Raw genomic sequence first — 18,883 nt, forward strand, 5'->3', positions numbered from 1 at the left:
GGTGAGACGGCCAAACCTTTGTGTAACAATTATATGTAAATATGTTTTTGAAAAATCAAAAAATATATTTTAGAAAATTAAAACCTGTTTTGTCCCTAATCTCAGGAATCACTGAGTTACACTATCCATCCATCCATCCATCCATCCATCCATCCACTCTCTTCTGCTTATCCTTATCCCAAGTGGACTGAAGCCTATCCCAGCTATGATAGGGCAGTATACACCCTAAATATGTTGCAGGGTTAATTAACTTTGAGAATTTCTATGAGTATTAATTATTAAAAATAAACAATTGTATTTCTTTGAGTCCATTTACCCAGTTCAACAGTATGCTATGACCCGTCAGTTTGTCTGAACCAGAAAAGTCTGGCCACACAGCAGTTTGATTATTCTTACGGGAAGTTTAGTATCACAGTGCAAACAGGCCCTGCAAAGGAAAATTTTCTAGAAAAAAAAGGATAAACTGTTACTCAGTCTGCTTGCAATGCTTATCTGTTATGGTCCTTTTTCATCTTTTATATTCTCCGACCATCGGACCAGGATTTTATAACTTCATCTCTCATGGTGGGTCGCAGTATGTTGAGCCTAGCAACTGCAAACCTACACGTAATGTATTTTAAAGACAAATCATTTAGATGAGTACTGTAAGTGTCACTGTGTTGAGCATTGAGCTCCAATACATCTCTCTCTCTCTCTGAGAAAGTGCTTATATAGATTGCCTTCTCTGGCGGGACAATTACATGTTAAAGATCAAAGAAATGCAGAGTGGCAGGAGAACCGTGTTTACCTTCATAATATTCTTAAAATAACTGATTTCATGTTCTGAAATATGTTGAGTGCTGTCTTTGTTTGACGAATATAAGCGTATAAGCACTGTTAATATAAACTGTTGTTATTAAGAGATTAGAAAAAATCTTTACTTTGTGACTCTTTCAATATGGTCGTCTGACAGAAATATATATTACCTCCAATGTGTTTCATAGTCTGATGAAGGCTAAAAGGATGAAACATTAGCATGTTTGTTGGCTTGGCCAAATAAATTGGTATATTTGAGAATTGTCACACAAGTTTTATGTGTTTGCAACCTATTTCCTTTTGGTATTCAGTGCTGGAGTATTTACAAAATGCTTTGGCTCCACTGTTGTTAGTATCATTAGCTGAATTTGTCAGTTACAATAACTATGAGGATTTCTGACTATTTAAGTTTTAAAAAATAAACATACCCTGTTTCCCAATGCACTATGACTTCTCATTTTTTCTGAACCAGCCTTTGGCTTGCAGAGCAGCAGATGCCAGCTGTTTGCTCATCCTTACTGGAAGTCCAGCATCAGTTTGCCAAAAGGCCCCACAAAGAACATTTTCAGACTAGCATATGTGTTAATATTAACCCTGTAGGTACAGGGGGATAATTATCCATTTTTGGCTACTCATAATTTTTCCATTATATTTCAGCTTTAAAAGGGTCAGCCTTGTCATTTGGTATCATTCTTTCCAGAACAATCTCGCGTCTGATTTTGCATTTATTTTTTTCGTTTTGACCTAAAATCACACAAATATAAAATAAGACTAGGAAATTTTTTTTTCTGTGAAAACCACAAGCATGTTTAACAAATCATTCTATCAACTTGTCAATTTCAAAAACCTATGCATAAATTTAGGAAACAACAAAGGTATATACAACTATTTACATAATAATGCAGGAAATGCCTCTGGAATGTTGTGTACAAACTCTTTACAGTACAAAAAGATGTTTGTGTCACTCCAAAAAAATAGTTCCTGTCCACCAAATGACAGACAGGTAATTCACAGATTGACCAACAGCCTTGTTTACAGAGCCTTAAAATATAAGAGGAGAAAAAGAAAGCAAATACAGAGAGAATTGTTTTTTAAATGTCTATATGTCTCCAGGAGAAAGGTGGATCTCTTTACAAACACTGAAGGAGACGAGTTAACCAACTTGGAACTTCCACTGTTGGACGAAGAGGAAGACTCCAACTCTGCAATGCCCCCGCCATTTTATACTGTATAGCACAGAATCACAACTACAGTACGGTCACCTCAAAGCACTATATTGTAAGGTAAAGACCCTTCAATAATACAGAGCCACAGTGTTCCTGCTCATTGCTCTGACCTGTGGGTAATTAAGCTGTCAACTTATAAGGCCAGCGCTCTCGACTTCTCTTTGCGAGATTCTCAGCAAACAGAGTTAGTGCAGGCCAACATAGTGTTTTGTGAACGTCATAGTAAATTACCTTTTGATTCTCGTTCATAGCTACTCACCAGATTGCCAGACACCAACCTTCTCCATAGAACCTGCATTTGGACGCTGGACCTCTCAGCGGTCTTTATAGCCAAGGCTATTGCTCACTCCACACACCTGCCTGTCTCAACTTCAGGAGTTTTGGATTCCTTACCACTCTCCCCTCCACGCTACTGATCCACCTGTGGCAAGTAAACAGCTTAAAGGAACATTCAGAACCATCATCTGACAGCAATCACCTGGAACCATACCTGAGCTTGTTTACTTTTATTTCAGTGACTCTGACCCCCCTGGACCCTGCCATCCAGTCTGACTTCCCCTTTGGCCCCAAAATCACAGAACTGCAGTTCTTGTTTTTCTTGTTGCTTGCATAGCTCAGGTTCCATAAGTGCTCAAAACTTTAGCATTGTTCATGGCACATGTTAATACTCATTGCTCACAGTTCAGTTTAATAGTCTCGTTGCACATTCACTTACTTTGAAAATAAACTTTGTTACTTAAACATTAACCAGTTCTCCGCCTGCGTCCTGCATTTGAGTCCTTTTCTCCCGAGTCGGCCTACAGCCATGACATAGGCGGGCCCAGAGGCCAGTATGCAACATGGACCCAAGCACAGATACAGACACGGACAACAGAAACTCAGTTTTAACAAGACTTTATTTACAGATGTAAACTTGTACACAAAGGAAAATGTGCGTGGGGAAACTTGTCATGTGTATGGTCTTACATTTTGTGTGCTATGCGTGTAATGCATACATTGTGTTCTGGCCACAAGAAGCTTCCACTCCCAAGTGGTAAATCCAGGCTCGGCTCTTCTTTAGGCAGTCTTCTTCAGAGAGATTGGCTGTGGCTCAGGATATAGAGCAGGTTGTGCAAAAAGTTGCTGGTTATATGGTAAATGGTAAATGGCCTGTATTTATATAGCGCTTTTACTAGTCCCTAAGGACCCCAAAGTGCTTTACATATCCAGTCATTCACCCATTCACACACACATTCACACACTGGTGATGGCAGCTACGTGCAAATCGGTCGTCTGACCTGGGTATAGGGGCGAAAGACTATTCTTTTGGAGGCACTATATCCTTGGTGCCTCCAAGCTGCCTGATGACGTGTGGACAAGGAACCGAATCTTGAGTTGCTCAAGATGCACACTGGATTGTGGGTCTGTTCATGAATATTAGACACAGAGCTTGAATAATAGTACCCTATGAATGTATGTTGGATTGGGTGAGTGAGGCTTGTAGTAAAAAGCCCTTTAAATATTCAGAAAAAGAAAAATGCTGTGTTATATAAGTGTAAAACTAAAGTTAGTTCAAAGTTAGTGCAAGACAGAAGTGCAAATGCATTAATAAATAATATGTACCATTTAAATCTAAGAAAAACAGCTTCATTGGTAGGAATCATTTCCTAAAGCATTCTTTATGGCAGCGAGGTTGAATCGATCTCAGAGAAACGGGGCTCTGCTGCCTCAACAGTGTGGAGTGGAGCAGGTGTGATGGGTTGTCCTTGATGGAGAGCCGTTTGTTCAGTGACCTCCTGTCCCTCACTGAGTCAAACGCCTCCACATTCTGACCAATGATATCGCAGTTTTTTTCCTCAGAAAGTCAACTCCCATCTCTTTAGTCTTGCTAACATTCAGAAGGTGGTGACAGCCATCCTGAGCAGCTTCTCACTCAGAAGAAGTAGCTGAATGGAATTAAAGCACCGGAGAAATTTAAAAAAAACATGATTCTAACAATGCCACCTGTACCATCCAGGTGAGAGTGAGTACACTGCAACAGCTGGATAACAGCATTCTCACCACTTCAAGAAGAAGGTTAAGCAAACTGAAGAAGGTCAAAACTTTATGCCATGTTGTCGATTAGGCTCAACTGTGTGGCAACACTGGACCATGTGCCTATTGATCCAAAAGAAGAGAGGGTGTACAGCCTGTTTATTTAACAACTGATAACTTTATTAAGCAAGTGTGTGTGTGTGTGTGTGTGTGTGTGTGTGTGTGTGTGTGTGTGTGTGTGTGTGTGTGTGTGTGTGTGTGTGTGTGTGTGTGTGTGTGTGCACATGTGGGTAGCAGGATATAAAATGTGACCTCTCCATCTCTACACAGCTCTTTTGGAAGCTCGAGTGTGACAGTGTGTAAGAGAGTCGTCCCAGGCCTTTACCATGAAGACCTGCGTGCTGTTATCACTGCTGCTGGCGTTGGGTTGTGTGACCATCAATGGTGCACCAGTGGAGCATGGTGGCATGGAGCCAGGCTCATGTGAAGACGCATCAACAAAAGCAGCTGCTGAACTGGCTCTTACCAAAATCAACCAGAACAGGAAGGAGGGCTACGTCTTCAGCCTGCACCACCTGTCCAACGCCCACATAAAGAGCCATGTAAGCCATGCTGCTGAGCTTGCAGTATTATTACTGTGTGATAGACCAGTGCTGTTTAGGGTGGAATTACTTTCTAACAAAGTGCCAGATTTGGTGAAACAGAAATTAATCACATTCATTTTTTATGACAGTAAGTCCGGCTGTTTACTGAATGCATGATGCTTGGAAACCGTCATAAATAGTGTTTGTGTTTTGCAGACACTACCTGGCTTAAAATGGTCAAAATAAAAACAAGAAAAACAAATTTAGGTGACTTGTGTGAAAGTTTAGGAGGTACCATGAATCACTGGAAGTGACCAAGTGAAAGCTGTTAAATTCAATTACATTTTTATTGACTGTAAACATTGCTTGATAAAGTGTGTGCGTGTGTGTGTGTGCATGCATTACAGGGAGAGAATGGTGTGGTCTTCTACCTCACTCTGGATGTTGTGGAGACCGACTGCAGTGTTCTCAGCTGGAAGGACTGGAAGAGCTGTGACATTCGTCCAAGGGAAAATATCAAGGTTAGAGCACACGCACACACACACAAACAAAAAAAAAAACACAAACAAAAACATTCCTGACTTGCATTGCAATTGCACACACCTGCTGCTATATATATATTTTTAGTATTTCTTTTAGCACTATTTATATTATTATATTACTATTTATTACTTTATTGTTAGGGCTGTTTTTGTTGTGCATCTGCACCTTATTGTTGTCAATGTCTACGCATGGGACAGTGTGAAACGTAATTTCAATTCCTTTGTATGGCAAGTACATTTGAAGAAATTGACAAATAAAAGTATTCTATTCTATTCTATTCTATTCTAAGTGCGCACACACAGAGAACGCAGCAAGGCTTTCTTAAAATCCTCAAATCTTTCTGTTTCAGCATAGTGATCATCTTGGGTTTTTGTTCCCTAAGCATTAGTTCAGAAGTTGGAAGGGGAATAAAGTCATTTGGTGTGTTGATATATTGTATTTGTGTTTGCAGGTATATGGACAGTGCAAAGCTGCTATCTTCATCAATAAGGTGCATAGAGTGGAGCGCCTCTACAAATACAGCTGTGTTATCAGACCAGGTATGAAAAATATTACATATATATGAAAAAAGGAGTTGCGATTTTTAACGATCATATCTATGATGACAACCAGTTCTACATATACAGCAGCATACTTTATGGAGGACAAATAAAAACAGGCTGCACCTTATGAGACAATTTGGTGGCAGGTAGCTCCATGCCCTCCTGGGTTTTAATTGCACCTTAGAACACACATGCATCAACATTACAATGAGCGGGTGGAGGGAGGTTTGGAGTCTTCTCTCACCCCCATTCTCTGCGGCCTGCTGGAGCAGGGGGGCTAGGAGGAGTTGGCCGTCCGACTGCGGTCTGGAGTGTGGGGCCTCCCTGCTGCTGCGGAGTCGGGGCGGTCTGCCTCCCCCCACCGCAGGGAAAAGGGTAACACCACCTGGGTCTGGGTGCAGTTCCCCCCTCCAGGGGCAAGGGTACCTAGACCCGGTTCGTAGAGTACGCTTGGGGAGTGTGATCATGTGTACAGCGTCTCTTTATGTCTGTCTCCACGTTGGTTGAGTGTGGAGTAAGTGCATATGAGAGCATGAGGGTGGGAATGGATGTTTGTGTCTGTGTGTGCCTGTATGTCTGTGTCTATATGTCAGGTTGGGTATCAGACGCCACCTCTCTGGGGACATCTCGGGCCCTCCAAGGTTTGGAGGCCTATCTCCACCCACCACCACTTCCCCTGCCAGTGGCGGACTCCCTCAGACATCGGTGCGTTGGTGGTTCTTTGTGTCTGGGGGTGGGCGTCCGGGTACACACCGGCTCACTCCTTGGCGGCCGCTTATCGGGGCCTGGAGCCTGGGGCTCGAACGGGCCACTTCGGAGGTGGGGTGCCCCCAGCCTCTCGGCCTGGGGCTCGGTCACTCAGGCACAGCTGGCTGCCGGCGGAGCTCACGGGCGCGTCACTGCAACTCCCCCTGGCTTCTGCTCCGCGGCTGCTGAGTGAGCCCTCATCTGGGACTCTCCTCAGCTCTTACTGGGACAGTGGCGCGGCTGCCCCTCTGTTGGTCTTCCTTGGTCTCTTGTGTTCTGGGGGCCTCTGGATGTCTGAAGTTTTGATCTCCTCCATACCTGCTTCACACCCTGGAGGACGGGGCTGTGGCTCCCCTCACTCCCTAGCAGATCGTTACATGGAGAAACCTTTGGAATGCAAGCATGCTGATCCACACAGGTATGCACACAGGTGTACACACGGGTATTCACAGACGCGGACTACAGCTTTCTTGGCTGCTGCCTCAAAGCACATTGTGCGCTGTCTATCTTGCGTGCTGCACAATATCGTTTATTATTTAGTATCTACTGATATCTACTGCTAGCTAGTTTATTGTGATGGTGCCGTTTTTTTTTATTATGTTGCTCTTTGTTGTTTGCTCTCTCTTCTGTTTTTTTTCTCCATACAGGTGACCCAGGTGTTTTGTTTTTTTTGTTGTTGTTGTTTTTTTTCTTTCTTCCCCCCTTCTCACCGGGTCACCTGAACAACTGAAAATAAAATAAATACATAATTATAATAAAGGTCAATCAAATGGACCAATATGGCAAGGCCATGATGATCCACTTGGTAAAATAAATCCGCTTGGCATCTTTCTTGGCCTTAAGACAACAATTCTGATGGCTAAAGATCCAAACGGGACACAAAAAAAAAAAAAAAAAAAAAAAAATGAGACAATTTGGTGAAATTACAGGTTTCGTGTGTAGTTTGTGACAGCAGAGGATTACTTTTTCATTCAGTATGTGTAATTGTTCCACCGTAGTAAAACCACAGGCATCCTCAATCCTCTGCTTTCTTAAGTTTTTTCTTCTTTTTCTCTTCTCAGCACAAGGGCTTCTGTAAGGCATCCCTCTTCCAGCCTCTTTTTGATGAGGAGCAAATTAATGTCGACTGTGAGCTCTATGTGCCTGAGGTAAGACTCATTAACATGTCATATCTGTATTGTTCAAATATCCTTCAGTCGCATAGGGAACAGTGTAAGTAATAAATGGTGATGGGGGACCTAAGAAGGCGCTTAGTTTCCTTATGCCTTGGGCTGGCTCTGTTTTGTAAACTCTTTATTATAGTACACTCTGTATAAAATCTCCAGGCTGCTAAGAGACAGATGATGCTCCCCCTGCTGGGTGGAGAGACTGACCACAGCCACAACGACACACACTCACACAGCCACGACCACACCAAGAGCCACTCGCATCATGGCCACAACAGGAACCAAACTGATGACCACAATCACCACCAAACACATGACCATGCCACAGGCAGTTCCCACAGGCACTGGGACCACTCCCACGACCACGGTCTGAACCACGATCATGTGCACACTCATCATGCCAAGGCACACAACAAGCACGCTGTAGGTGTGCACATCCATGAGCATGACCACGAGCTGGCTCTGGACCACGACCACAAGCACGGTCACCTACATGAACACGAGCACCACCACCATCCCCACGAGCACGAACATGAGAACACACCCCACGATGATGCAAAGGGAACAGTGATAGTCCTGCCTGCCTTGGGCCAGCCTGTGACCTTGCCTTCCTTCCCTGATGTCCCCGCCGGTGGGCCTGGAGTTGGAGTCACTCTCCCACTTAAGCCTGACCCTCAGGTTCCCGGACAGATGGAGCCCGCCATCGAGCCCTTCCCAACCTCAGTCTCTGCCCTGTGCCCCACCAAAAAGGGAGGGGATCAAGGTGTGGGGATTCTCTTTGCTAATGACCCCATGTTCAAGCCGGCTGCATAATGTGGTGTATGAAAATGTAATAAACACAGTGTGCAAAACTCATTTAATTACTGAAATATATAAATAAATAAATAAATAAATAAATAAATGTGTGTGTGTGTGTGTGTGTGTGTGTGTGTGTGTGTGTGTGTGTGTGTGTGTGTGTGTGTGTGTGTGTGTGTGAATGGACTGGTTCTTACACCGTATAGCGCTTCCTTATGCTACCTGAGGACTCAAAGTGCTTTATAGAACTTCATTCTTATTCGACCTCATTCACTCATTCATAGAGGCACTGTTTTCTATGCTTTTACTACATAAGTGCTTTCTAACATCGACACACATTTATATTTCAAAGGAAACATCAGAGAGCAATCTGGGACAATGGGCCCATATGGGTCACAAATGGCATGTTTGCTGGGAAGGTACACTTTAGTTGAGACAAGTGGCTTTATTGTCATTCCAACCGTGTGCAGTGGTACAGTACACAGTGAAGGTGTGTGTGTATATGGGATTCTGCAGCTAGGTGCTTGGTACTTTAAAATTAGTTCGTTGCTAAGTTACATGTAATGTATTAATGCTGACATCCTTTGGTTTAGGTAATGTTTTTCTCCTTGAATCATGTATCAGTTAGTGTTAAGTGGCTTAAAAACTGAAAACATTCTGCTGAAAAGGTTAAAGTACAAAGGAAAACTGAAAAACAGAAAATTGTCCAGTAAGCCTGAGGAACTATTGCTGTAGATCAGTGGTTCTCAAACTTTTCACAGTGAGTACCACCTCATAAAATATATGGCTGTTGAAGTACCACCCTTATGATTAACATTAAAGTACCAATAGTATAGGCCTATTTAACACCATATACAGTTTACATGAGACAATTTTATTTCTTATATGAAAATTATTTATTTTAACTGTCATAAAGAGGACGTGACAAGTGATAATAATAACAACTGTACTGCATTAAAACATTCACAGCAGGTGGGATATCTTTAAGTGATGACGTATGAACCCTACTACCGGCTCCAAACTACTCTGGGTTTATTAAGGCTGTTGTGTTTTTAACATATTTTAATGCTTTGTATTTTGTTCTATTTAATCTGAACAAGCGTTTATTTACAGTGGCAGCAAAATGACAATAAATCCCCGTGCACTTCCATGACTCCCGTGTCGTGTCTTCTTCTCCAAAGTCCATGCTCAGTGCTCTACACTCCCGTGTGTCCCCACACCCCGTGCTTGCTGCCCTGCGGTGTTCCACGCTCCTCCTGAGGGGAAATAACAGAGGCAGCCATCAAGACACTTAATTCCAGTAGGCATACACTCACAGACGCTAGATGACTGACGTGGAGTCTCACACAACAATCCAGCGTCGAAGAGCGCTCAGCCAAACTGTTAAATAGCTCCCAGACAAGGCTTGATCAGGTGTGTGTGATTCTCCTCCGCAGGTGTGGCCTGGCTGACACACCCACCAGGCCTGAAGAACGGGTGCTCTGCCACATACACACACACACACACCTATACACAAACATAGAACAGCAGCACCAAAAATACACATGTCCGTATTTTGATTCAAAAACATTTTTCATATTACTGTAGTTTAGTAGGATTATGACTTTTACTGAAGTAAAGCAGTACGAGTTCAAACTATTTTCAGACACTCACACGGTGCTGATGTTCATGTAATGCATCTGTTCTAGCACAGCAGGCTGCACACGAGCATGCAGAGTGTTTGCTAATGTGACAAAAACGATTAGGAAAAAAGTGAGTCAACCTCTAATTCACATTTCAGGAAACACTCCAACAGAAATATTTACAGAAGATAAAAGTATATCCAAAACTCTTTGATCGATTCCTGCAGCATAACTCAAACTTTTTCTAAACTCAACTAATAGATAGTTTTCTTCATTTTGAAAAAAGAAATCAAATGAACAAAAAGCACAGCTAAAGAGCACACACTCCACTGTTGCTAGCCCATTAAGTTTTATATGATACCACTGACATGAGCTTTTTAGATTTGCCAGTTACAGTTACTATGAGGAAGTATGAACTGGCACACATAAAATAAAAAGAAGAATCAGCAGCAGAGAAGTGGCTTACACTGATGGAGTGCTTTGCAAATGGCCCTCACTTTCTTTTAAGCTTCGATGAGATGAGCTGAGAAGAGTTCTGCTAATCGAAAGCTCACAGGCATTCCTGTTCATCAAGACTGCGTGACTTCATTTCTTAAAGAATTTTTTTTAAAGTAATATTCAAGAACTGAAATGAGGTGTGCAGTGAGCTTTTTCATTGATTTGCCCTGTTCCCCAGTGCACTGTGACCGCTCAGTTTGTCTGAGCCAGTCATTGGCCTGCAGAGCAGCCGATAGCAGCTGTTTGTTCATCCTTTCAGGAAGAGGAGAAAGTCCAGCATCAGTCTCACATGTGTCTCTCACAACTCTTTGTGTAAAAACTGGGATTACTTATTAGGTCCTGCAAAAGAAGATTTCCAGGTCAATGCATGTTTCAGTTTCATTATTAAATGATCTGCCAGCATAAGATTTAGTAATTCAAGTAGGTGGGATTTTTTGTTTTATTAGGACCAGTCTGTATGTGTGTTAGATGAGGATGAGTGTGTACCTGCTGGTCGTATGTTTGGCTTTGCTGCCCCAGGGAGGGGAGGCCTCGGACCCTCCAGGCTGCATGAGCCCTGATGCAGTGCGAGTGGCAGAAGAGGCGTTGGAACAGATCAACCAGGACAGGAAAATTGGATACATCTGGAGCCTCAACAGGCTCTATGATCTGTCTCACACTCCAGAACAGGTCAGGGTGAATTATGCATATGCATGCACAAAGACATGATCATGCAACAAAGGCATGCTGCAACATATTGACCAGCAGCCATATTGTTTTTATGTTAGAAAAGTCACAAAAGGAAGAAAGAAAATAGAGTTGCTTATTTATGAATGTGTCCAGGGGAAAGATGGATCTCTGTACAAACTAACCATCGATGTCATGGAGACCAAATGCCACATCACCAGTGGAAAACCGTGGAAACAATGTGAAGTCAGAAATATTGGGAATGTTCCAGTAAGTACCAAGCAATGCACATGTCACAGAACACATTATAATCTGAGACGATGTTTGAAAGTGAATATGTCAAAGATAAAAGCCTGAAATGTTTACTGGTCTATATTACCATGCCTGATATTTGAATGTATGCAAACTTTGGGCCGCACATTTTTCATGCAAATTGTGGAGGCAGAGGAAAAAATATCTTTAAAAATATGATTTGTGATTGGATTGACCCAGGTCTTCAAAATGAAAAATATGCACACATAACTACATTATAACTAGCATCTTGAAACTCCAGCATTTTTGACACTATTTGGACAGGACAATCAGGACAAAAATGATATTTTTGTGATATAAATTGTTATAATCCGGCATCAAAATTAAAGGAAATTTTAATTTTCTTTATTTTTGTAACCAAGAATGTAATGTTAAAAAGTATTCTACATGCTTTATTTTATAGTGTTAGAGTCACCTCAGCACAACTATTGGCGCTGTACAAATAAACTGATCTGAAAAACTTGAATTCAAAATGAGAGTTTGAATGGTGGATTTTTTACCGGCCAATACTTTGACATTTTTTGACATATCTGTCCCAAGTTATAGATCCTGATTCATTTCACAATACCAGACTGACAAAAAATATTTAGGTCTTTTTTAAGTAAAGCTGTATAAAATTATCAGAAAATTTGACTTAAAATACCAGAAGTTGCAGCGACAACCTTTTCAGAGTTTTAATACAGTGAGTCTTCTGTTGTCTTTGTTTTACAAAGCACTGCATTGTAATGCATACATTCATATGTTCTGCATGTATGAGCTTAGTAAAGTGTAAATAGATAGTTTTTTTTATGAATGTATGAAATTTCTTAGCTGCTGTGGTTCACCTCTTACACGTACATGTGTCTTTAGCTACTGTATAAATGTGTTTGTGTATTTCAGGTGTATGGAGAGTGTCAAGTATCTGCCTATGTTCACACTCAAGTCAAACTACAAAGCTACTCCTGTACAATTCGTGAAGGTAGATCAAAGCATCACTGAGACTATTTTTGTCAACTTCACTGTATAAAACAGAAAATTATTTACAGCGTCTTAGCCACAGAAAGCAATCAGACTCTGTTTTGTTCACACAACAGTTCCAACACTGTTACATTTCTATCACCTACATCTGTCTTTTTATCTAAAGCCCTCCCTCATGTAGGAACAACTCTGCATTTTTTTTTTCAACAAATTAGCAAGACGGTGAGAAGATTCTCTGATCAAAAAACCTCAAAGAGGAAGAGTTTTCAGAATATGAGTTTGTTGTCTTTGGTGAACAGGACAGTGCAGACATTAGAGAGTGAAGTGGGGGCAGACTGAAGAATAATGACACACAGGAAATGGTGTGGGGGCAGAGAGTCAGACCCAGACCCGTGCAGTGAGGACTCTAGCCTTCAGTACTAACCAGGTGCTACAGCAGCACCTGAGCCAGCTCGATATAAACCTGTCAGGAACTAGCAAAGCTAAAAATACTGATGCACAAACATGATAAAAGGGGTGATAGTTACACTCGCAGCAGCACAGGAACAGAGCAGGAGAGGGAGAGAAAGAGAGCCAGGGTTGTTGCAAGAGACAACATCGTCACATTAGAAAGGTATAGTAATGAAACTGAGTGACACCAAGAAAAGAAGCAAAATCTGGAACCATTTCAATTTTATTGACAATACAAAGGCAGAGTGTAGAGTCTGCAAGAGAAGGATATCATATAGAGCCGGCTCCACAAACAACCTGCGCAGGCGGCTGAGAACTGTCCACCCATCAGTGCAATGGAAGGAACTGGGTGTGAGTGGAGCCCTCCAGTGGTTCACCACAAGACAGAACTCAATTGATAAAGACCTGGCAAAAATGACTGCACTTGATTTTCAACCATTTCCAGTTGTGGATGTTAAAGGATTCAGAAAGAATATTCATGCACTGAATCCTGTGTATGCAATTCCAACCAGGAAAACCCTCTCCCAAAAAATCATCCCAGGCCTATATGACAGAGAATGTGCATTTTCTTTTGTTTTGCATATTCATTTATATGTTATTGTGTTGTTGTTTGCATTTTATGACAACAATTTTATATTGTTGTTGATAATAAATTAATTAAAGCAACAAAACAACCTGAAAAGCCGGGTGGGAGCCGAAAGGGCCGGCTCTCTACAAAGAGCTGGAATTCCCATCACTAGTAAACCAGAACGGGCAGATGCATTTCTGAGGGCTGAACTATAGACTCACAAGAATCTCATCAATTTCAAGTTCCAAGAAATAAACATCAGTAGTGATAATAAACTTTGCTTAAAAAATAAAAAATAAAATAAAAAACTTGACCCATATCTTGATAATGACAGATTTTTCTTTTTCTATTAAATTTTAGTAAATCTCACTTTTATTAAGAAATTGGCTCTAACAGAGGTAAATAACCCATATGAAACATGGATGTGGTCTGTCTTGGTTGACATAGGGATAAAGTAAACATCTATTAAGGGTTCAATTTCTATGGTTGCTATAATTACAAATTTAAAAAAACAAAAACAAAGCAAGGGTCCAACAAACCTACAAGCATAGCTGCTCTAATAACATGATCCTCTAATAATTAGAGGGTTGGTGGTTTGAGCCCTGGCTGGTTCAGTACTGTGTGCCAATCCGAAGTTGCTCCCTGTGAAGGAATGTGTATTAATGTTAGATCAATTGGGCATAAAAGTGCTTTGGCAAATATGGCTTGTATTTAAAAAGTGCTTTGTGTGCTCAGAGTAGGAAATTGTTGTTTGAGAACAATGCCATCCACCACACAAGGGTTAACAGTGTGTACTCACTAGTGAAGTAATTCCGTTTCTCTATCTTGTCTTGCTGTGGCATTCTGGATAAATCATGTATTTTCATAGAGATTTTAGAAGAACCTAAATACAATAGTCAAGCCTAGAAGTGACAAATGAGTTGATTGATTGAGACAGGATGACCCTCAGGCTTCAGAATTTTGTTTTGACCTTTGAACCTCTTGATCCTTGTGTTCAGTTCCAGCTACTGCAGTGGTGGACACGTGCCCAGACTGTCCCACGGCCGAAAATCTGAATGAGCCCATTGTCAAAGAGACGGCCAATCTCTGCCTGCAGAGGTTCAATGAGGAGAGCCGCCTGGCCAACTACTTTACTCTGGAGAACATAACGAAAGCCAGTTCACAGGTTAAGACAGAAAAAGAAATGAAAAAGAAAAAGAAACCAAACGCAGGCAGAGAGTCAGTAAAGAAACAGGTTGAATACAAATTAAGCTTATGTGTGATTTCTTCTAAGCAAGTACTTTTAGTTTTCTATTCTTTTCAAAAGACTAGACCTAATGTAAAGCTCTTAGCAATTTTATCTGACTAGTTTTGGTCATAGTTCGCTTATTTTGACCTACCTCTGTCCTAAACTAGGCTTTCATAAATATATTTTTCAGTGGGTTGTTGGTCCGTCCTACTTTGTGGAATTCACTATAGTGGAGACAGTTTGTTCAAGGGAAACAGATGTCAGTGAACTGAGCCGCTGCACACCTATGGACTGTCAGTTTGCTGTAAGTAATGAGAAAATAATGCTCTGTTTACTCACCATATGTTCATAAAACTGGACTGCTACCAGGCTGAAGCTGAAAAACTGCCAATAATCTGCTGTTGAATGTGAAACTCCTCTGACAGTGATGAAAGAATACGCATAGATATCTTAAAGACCAGTAATGCACCTTACACTCAATTTATAATTATAATATTTGTCTTAAGACTCGGTGGTTAATTTATCATGTTTAAACCTATGTTCATGTGCCTGGTCTCACCTTTGGTGTGCTCTGTGTACTGCATCCAATCTCCACTGGCTCCAAACAAAAATCCCCCAAGCTGTAAATGCAGGCTCAGCTCTCCTTGTTTTCTCTCTTCTCAGCACAGAGGCTTCTGTTCGGGCTCACATGTGGCTCGTGAGGATCAGTTTGAAATCAGAAACCCTGGTGGCAAAAGGGATGGCTTGATTCAAGATAAGAAACCTGTAGAGGTGAAATGTGAGATCTATGAACCTCAGGTACTTGTTTGAACAACACAAGACTTAAATTATAAAAAAAAAGTTCACAAATCACAAATTTGTGAACTTTAAAAAAAATAAAATAAAAAATAAAAAAAAGTTCACAAATCTTCACAGTCTATCACTGCACTTCTGATATTTTGATTGTTAAAGGGTTTTTAAAACACAGTTCGAAAATGTTGACAAATGCTTCATTGCTGAGCACCACCGCTCTCTTGACTATCTTCCGTTTTCAGGCTTCCTCTGTGGAGGCGCAGGCTCACGCAAAAGCAGGCAGTGTGCACACTGAACACCAGCAGCATAACCACACTCACCTGCATCCCCATGAGCACCTCCACTCAGACTCACCCAGCCCAGACATTACACTCTCCGTGTCTCAGAACCTTGGGACTGTGGTGAATCAGCCTGCCTCTCCCAGAGCTTCACCAGCAGGCAGCTCCTGCCCCGGACCCCGCAGACACAATCTGGGTTTACGGAATCTCAGGCTCTGATTGGTTGAACCTTCAGTACTCAGTCCAGAGATTGCTTTTAACCATATTGCAATTAGTTCAAGACAAGAAATGGTAACTAAAACCTTGCAATTAATACAGAAAAAAATCTGTCTTTACTGTTCATTGATCATTTAAATAAAGTATTTATCACAGCTGGAAGTTGTATAATTTATTTCTATCAGTTTAGCAAATCGGTACTTTACCTAATCAAATAATGACCCCACTGTAGCAACTTCTTGGACACATTTTATTTTTAAAAAGTAACTCTTCTCATTTTAAGCTACATATTACTTTTGGGGGGGTTGTTTTATTTATTTATTTTACTTTATTATTTTGCAGGGGGGTATGTATGACCTCATTATTTGTTGATTTGGCCAGTTTAGCCTATTTGTAGGCTAAACAGCATAAGTTAACAAACTTATCAAGAGGCTATCACGTTTTTGATTGGCTCTCATCATATCTAAATGATAGATGTTTTTTGTTTCCATTACCAGTTTTAGATCTGCAGACTTAAGCTTTTGAATACATGTTGGAGAGCCCAAAGCACACAAAATAGCTAGCTCTGAAATGAATTAGAAATACACCAACCCTCAGCACTTCCCAGACAGATCGGCAGTATTTAAGGCCATTCCATTGGGGGGAGAGGAGGGAGGGTGTGCATGACGTCTGCAGGATCAGATATTCCAGATAAAACCTACACTCTCAAGGACAACTTGCCGTGGTCGTATAGTGGTTAGTACTCTGCGTTGTGGCCGCAGCAACCCCGGTTCGAATCCGGGCCACGGCATAACTACTTTCTCCAGACATTAAGCTCCCAAGTTGGAAATGCAGAATCAGATCTGCTTGTTTTCTCTCTTCTCACAGAGGCTTCACACGTGGATCATGAGAATAAGTTTGAAATCAGAAACCCTGGCGGCAAAAGGGGCATTTCGTTTCAAGATAAGAAACCTGTAGAGGTGAAATGTGATATCTATTGGTGCTGAACAGAGACAAGACAGAAAGATTTGCTGTTGGTCCAAAAACACAGAGACAAAACTTTTGTTTCCATATTTATCATCCCTTTCTCTGAAACACAGTAAGCAAGTCAGGAATGTTGGTATCTCGCGGTAACTCGCGATATCCTGCCTGCTCTAATGTAAAATTCTTGTGTTCTAAATCCCATAGTACTACATAAAAATTGGGAATTCTCATGGTTTTGAAAATTAATTATATTCATTATGCATATTTCAAAATTGTATACTTTATATTAGCCTACTAGATCATTATTACGATCCATTAATGAGTAATATACATTGAAACATTTAGCAGCAGAGTTGTATTTAAAACCAATAATCTGCATCTACAAAAGCATTAGCTACTTAAGCTTTTGAACACATGTTGGAGAGCCCATAGCACAAATAATATCTAGCTCTGAAATGCATTAGAAATACACCAACCCTCAGCACTTCCCAGACCGATCGGCGGTATCTCAGGCCATTCCGTTGGGGGGGCTGGTGACGTCTATGGGATCAAATATTCCAGGTTAAATTGGCGTACTAAGGACAGCTCGCCGTGATCGTATAGTGGTTAGTACTCTGCGTTGTGGCCGCAGCAACCCCGGTTCGAATCCGGGTCACGGCAGTTTTTGCCAAAGTGCTTTTGTAAGAGTATGAAATCCATTACTGGTCGTATAGATATTACCAATAATTATATCTCTATACGTAGGTTTTTGTAACTTTTTTCTCTCTTTTTTGTATAGCGAGTATATACCAGTAGGGATGACACGAACACAGTGAATAGATAGAGTGGCTGCAATAAGTGTGTACATATTTCCGCCTACTCCATTTCGTACTCGGTGATTGAGTTCTTACTTCACGTGAGATTTTGTTTGAGCACATACGTGTGTATGTCTATGAATATATATGTGTGTGTGTGTACACGTAGTATGTGCGCATATGTGTATGTCTATATATGGCTTTGTTTTACGAAAAAGTAAAACGTAATGTAATCATCGTCATCATCAGCTGTTTATCTATGAATATAACACTTTCTTCGGTGTGTGTGTGTGTGTATGTACCATTACACACACATACACAATCAGTTTACAAATGTATTGTAACTAATACAACCTTTAAAAAAGTTTTCTTCTCTGCTGTCATATCAGACAGCAAATTCTTTCTTTTTAGACAGTTTTAGGCTCTTGGCTGACTCGTGATGCCCACAACAGGAGAGCACTGCAGTCATCTGTGGTGAAAGTTTCGTGTGCCGTTAAGGCGGAAGCACACAGTGTGCACTGTGACAGAATGTAGGCCGGTTCAGGAGAAGAATAAACCTGGCAGACTGCCATCTCATGTAGAAATACAAATTGATATACTCATTTATAAAAGAGGCTTCTGGCTGCCAAGAACAACATGTGGTTATTTTTATCTGTCAAATGCTTTGCTACCACATCTGTGTTGACAGTTGTGTTAAAACAGACATCAACAGCCTACATAAATTGTGTTTTCTAACACATTAAAAAGATGTATGAGATGCAAAAATCACACTGGAAATAACAAGCCATACTATTCAAAACTACTGGTTTCTTCTTAATAGAAGACAAGAAAACTGAGCTAATTCTCCTCTTATTTCTGTTAACCAATCCAGTGTTACACACTTTACGATGTGTCCACATGGTGTCAGCCTTATCTCTCTTTTCACTTCAACGAGTTCACACTGGACAGTTTGTCCAGTAATCCTAAAAGATAACTTCAGAGTTTTCTCTTTTTTCCCTTTATGCTACTGGATTAACTGCTGCACTTTTGTGCTTCCAAACTGGCTGCAGGGGCTGAAATCTAACTAAACTGCCATAAAATTGCATTTGAATATTTATAGTGCTCAGAAAACTACCTGACTTTTTCTCC

The 18,883-nt window shown here is 41.1% G+C and overlaps 2 protein-coding genes, 2 long non-coding RNA genes and 2 other non-coding genes across 6 annotated transcripts in view; 5 read left to right on the forward strand and 1 right to left on the reverse strand.

Annotated features, from left to right (window-relative positions):
- Nucleotides 1-4,257, forward strand: part of LOC146649391 (uncharacterized) — a 31,274-nt gene extending 27,017 nt beyond the window's left edge. The window contains exons 3-4 of the long non-coding RNA XR_014908131.1: nt 1,909-2,078; nt 2,273-4,257. This is a non-coding gene — a long non-coding RNA (uncharacterized LOC146649391). The remainder of the gene's footprint in view (nt 1-1,908; nt 2,079-2,272) is intronic.
- A 66-nt stretch (nt 4,258-4,323) lies between these two features.
- LOC146649393 (uncharacterized) lies at nt 4,324-9,655 on the forward strand. Its single transcript, XM_085387585.1, has 5 exons — nt 4,324-4,636; nt 5,026-5,139; nt 5,613-5,708; nt 7,512-7,598; nt 7,776-9,655. Exons 1-5 carry the CDS (start codon nt 4,421-4,423, stop codon nt 8,427-8,429), a joined length of 1,167 nt encoding a protein of 388 aa, XP_085243711.1. The 5' UTR covers nt 4,324-4,420; the 3' UTR covers nt 8,430-9,655.
- A 170-nt stretch (nt 9,656-9,825) lies between these two features.
- LOC146649394 (fetuin-B) lies at nt 9,826-16,178 on the forward strand. Its single transcript, XM_085386634.1, has 8 exons — nt 9,826-10,890; nt 10,978-11,200; nt 11,354-11,467; nt 12,389-12,467; nt 14,483-14,649; nt 14,903-15,016; nt 15,376-15,510; nt 15,747-16,178. The coding sequence occupies exons 2-8, from the start codon at nt 11,000-11,002 to the stop codon at nt 15,999-16,001; spliced, it is 1,065 nt and encodes a 354-aa protein (XP_085242760.1). The 5' UTR covers nt 9,826-10,890; nt 10,978-10,999; the 3' UTR covers nt 16,002-16,178.
- LOC146649395 (uncharacterized) lies at nt 14,496-15,410 on the reverse strand. The gene is made up of 3 exons (XR_014908132.1): nt 15,272-15,410; nt 15,052-15,130; nt 14,496-14,619 (listed from the first exon to the last, which is right to left on the reverse strand). It is a non-coding gene; the product is annotated as an uncharacterized LOC146649395 (long non-coding RNA).
- Nucleotides 16,179-16,716: 538 nt separating the features above from the next.
- On the forward strand, nt 16,717-16,788 carry trnah-gug (transfer RNA histidin (anticodon GUG)). Its single transcript has one exon. It is a non-coding gene; the product is annotated as a tRNA-His (tRNA).
- Nucleotides 16,789-17,549: 761 nt separating this feature from the next.
- Nucleotides 17,550-17,621, forward strand: trnah-gug (transfer RNA histidin (anticodon GUG)). The gene has a single exon. It is a non-coding gene; the product is annotated as a tRNA-His (tRNA).
- The last annotated feature ends 1,262 nt before the right edge of the window (nt 17,622-18,883 follow it).

This window comes from Rhamphochromis longiceps, linkage group LG17 (assembly GCF_057381845.1).
Source record: "Rhamphochromis longiceps isolate RC_006_pf linkage group LG17, R_longiceps_female_GT1.1, whole genome shotgun sequence".
Lineage (NCBI taxonomy): Eukaryota > Metazoa > Chordata > Actinopteri > Cichliformes > Cichlidae > Rhamphochromis > Rhamphochromis longiceps.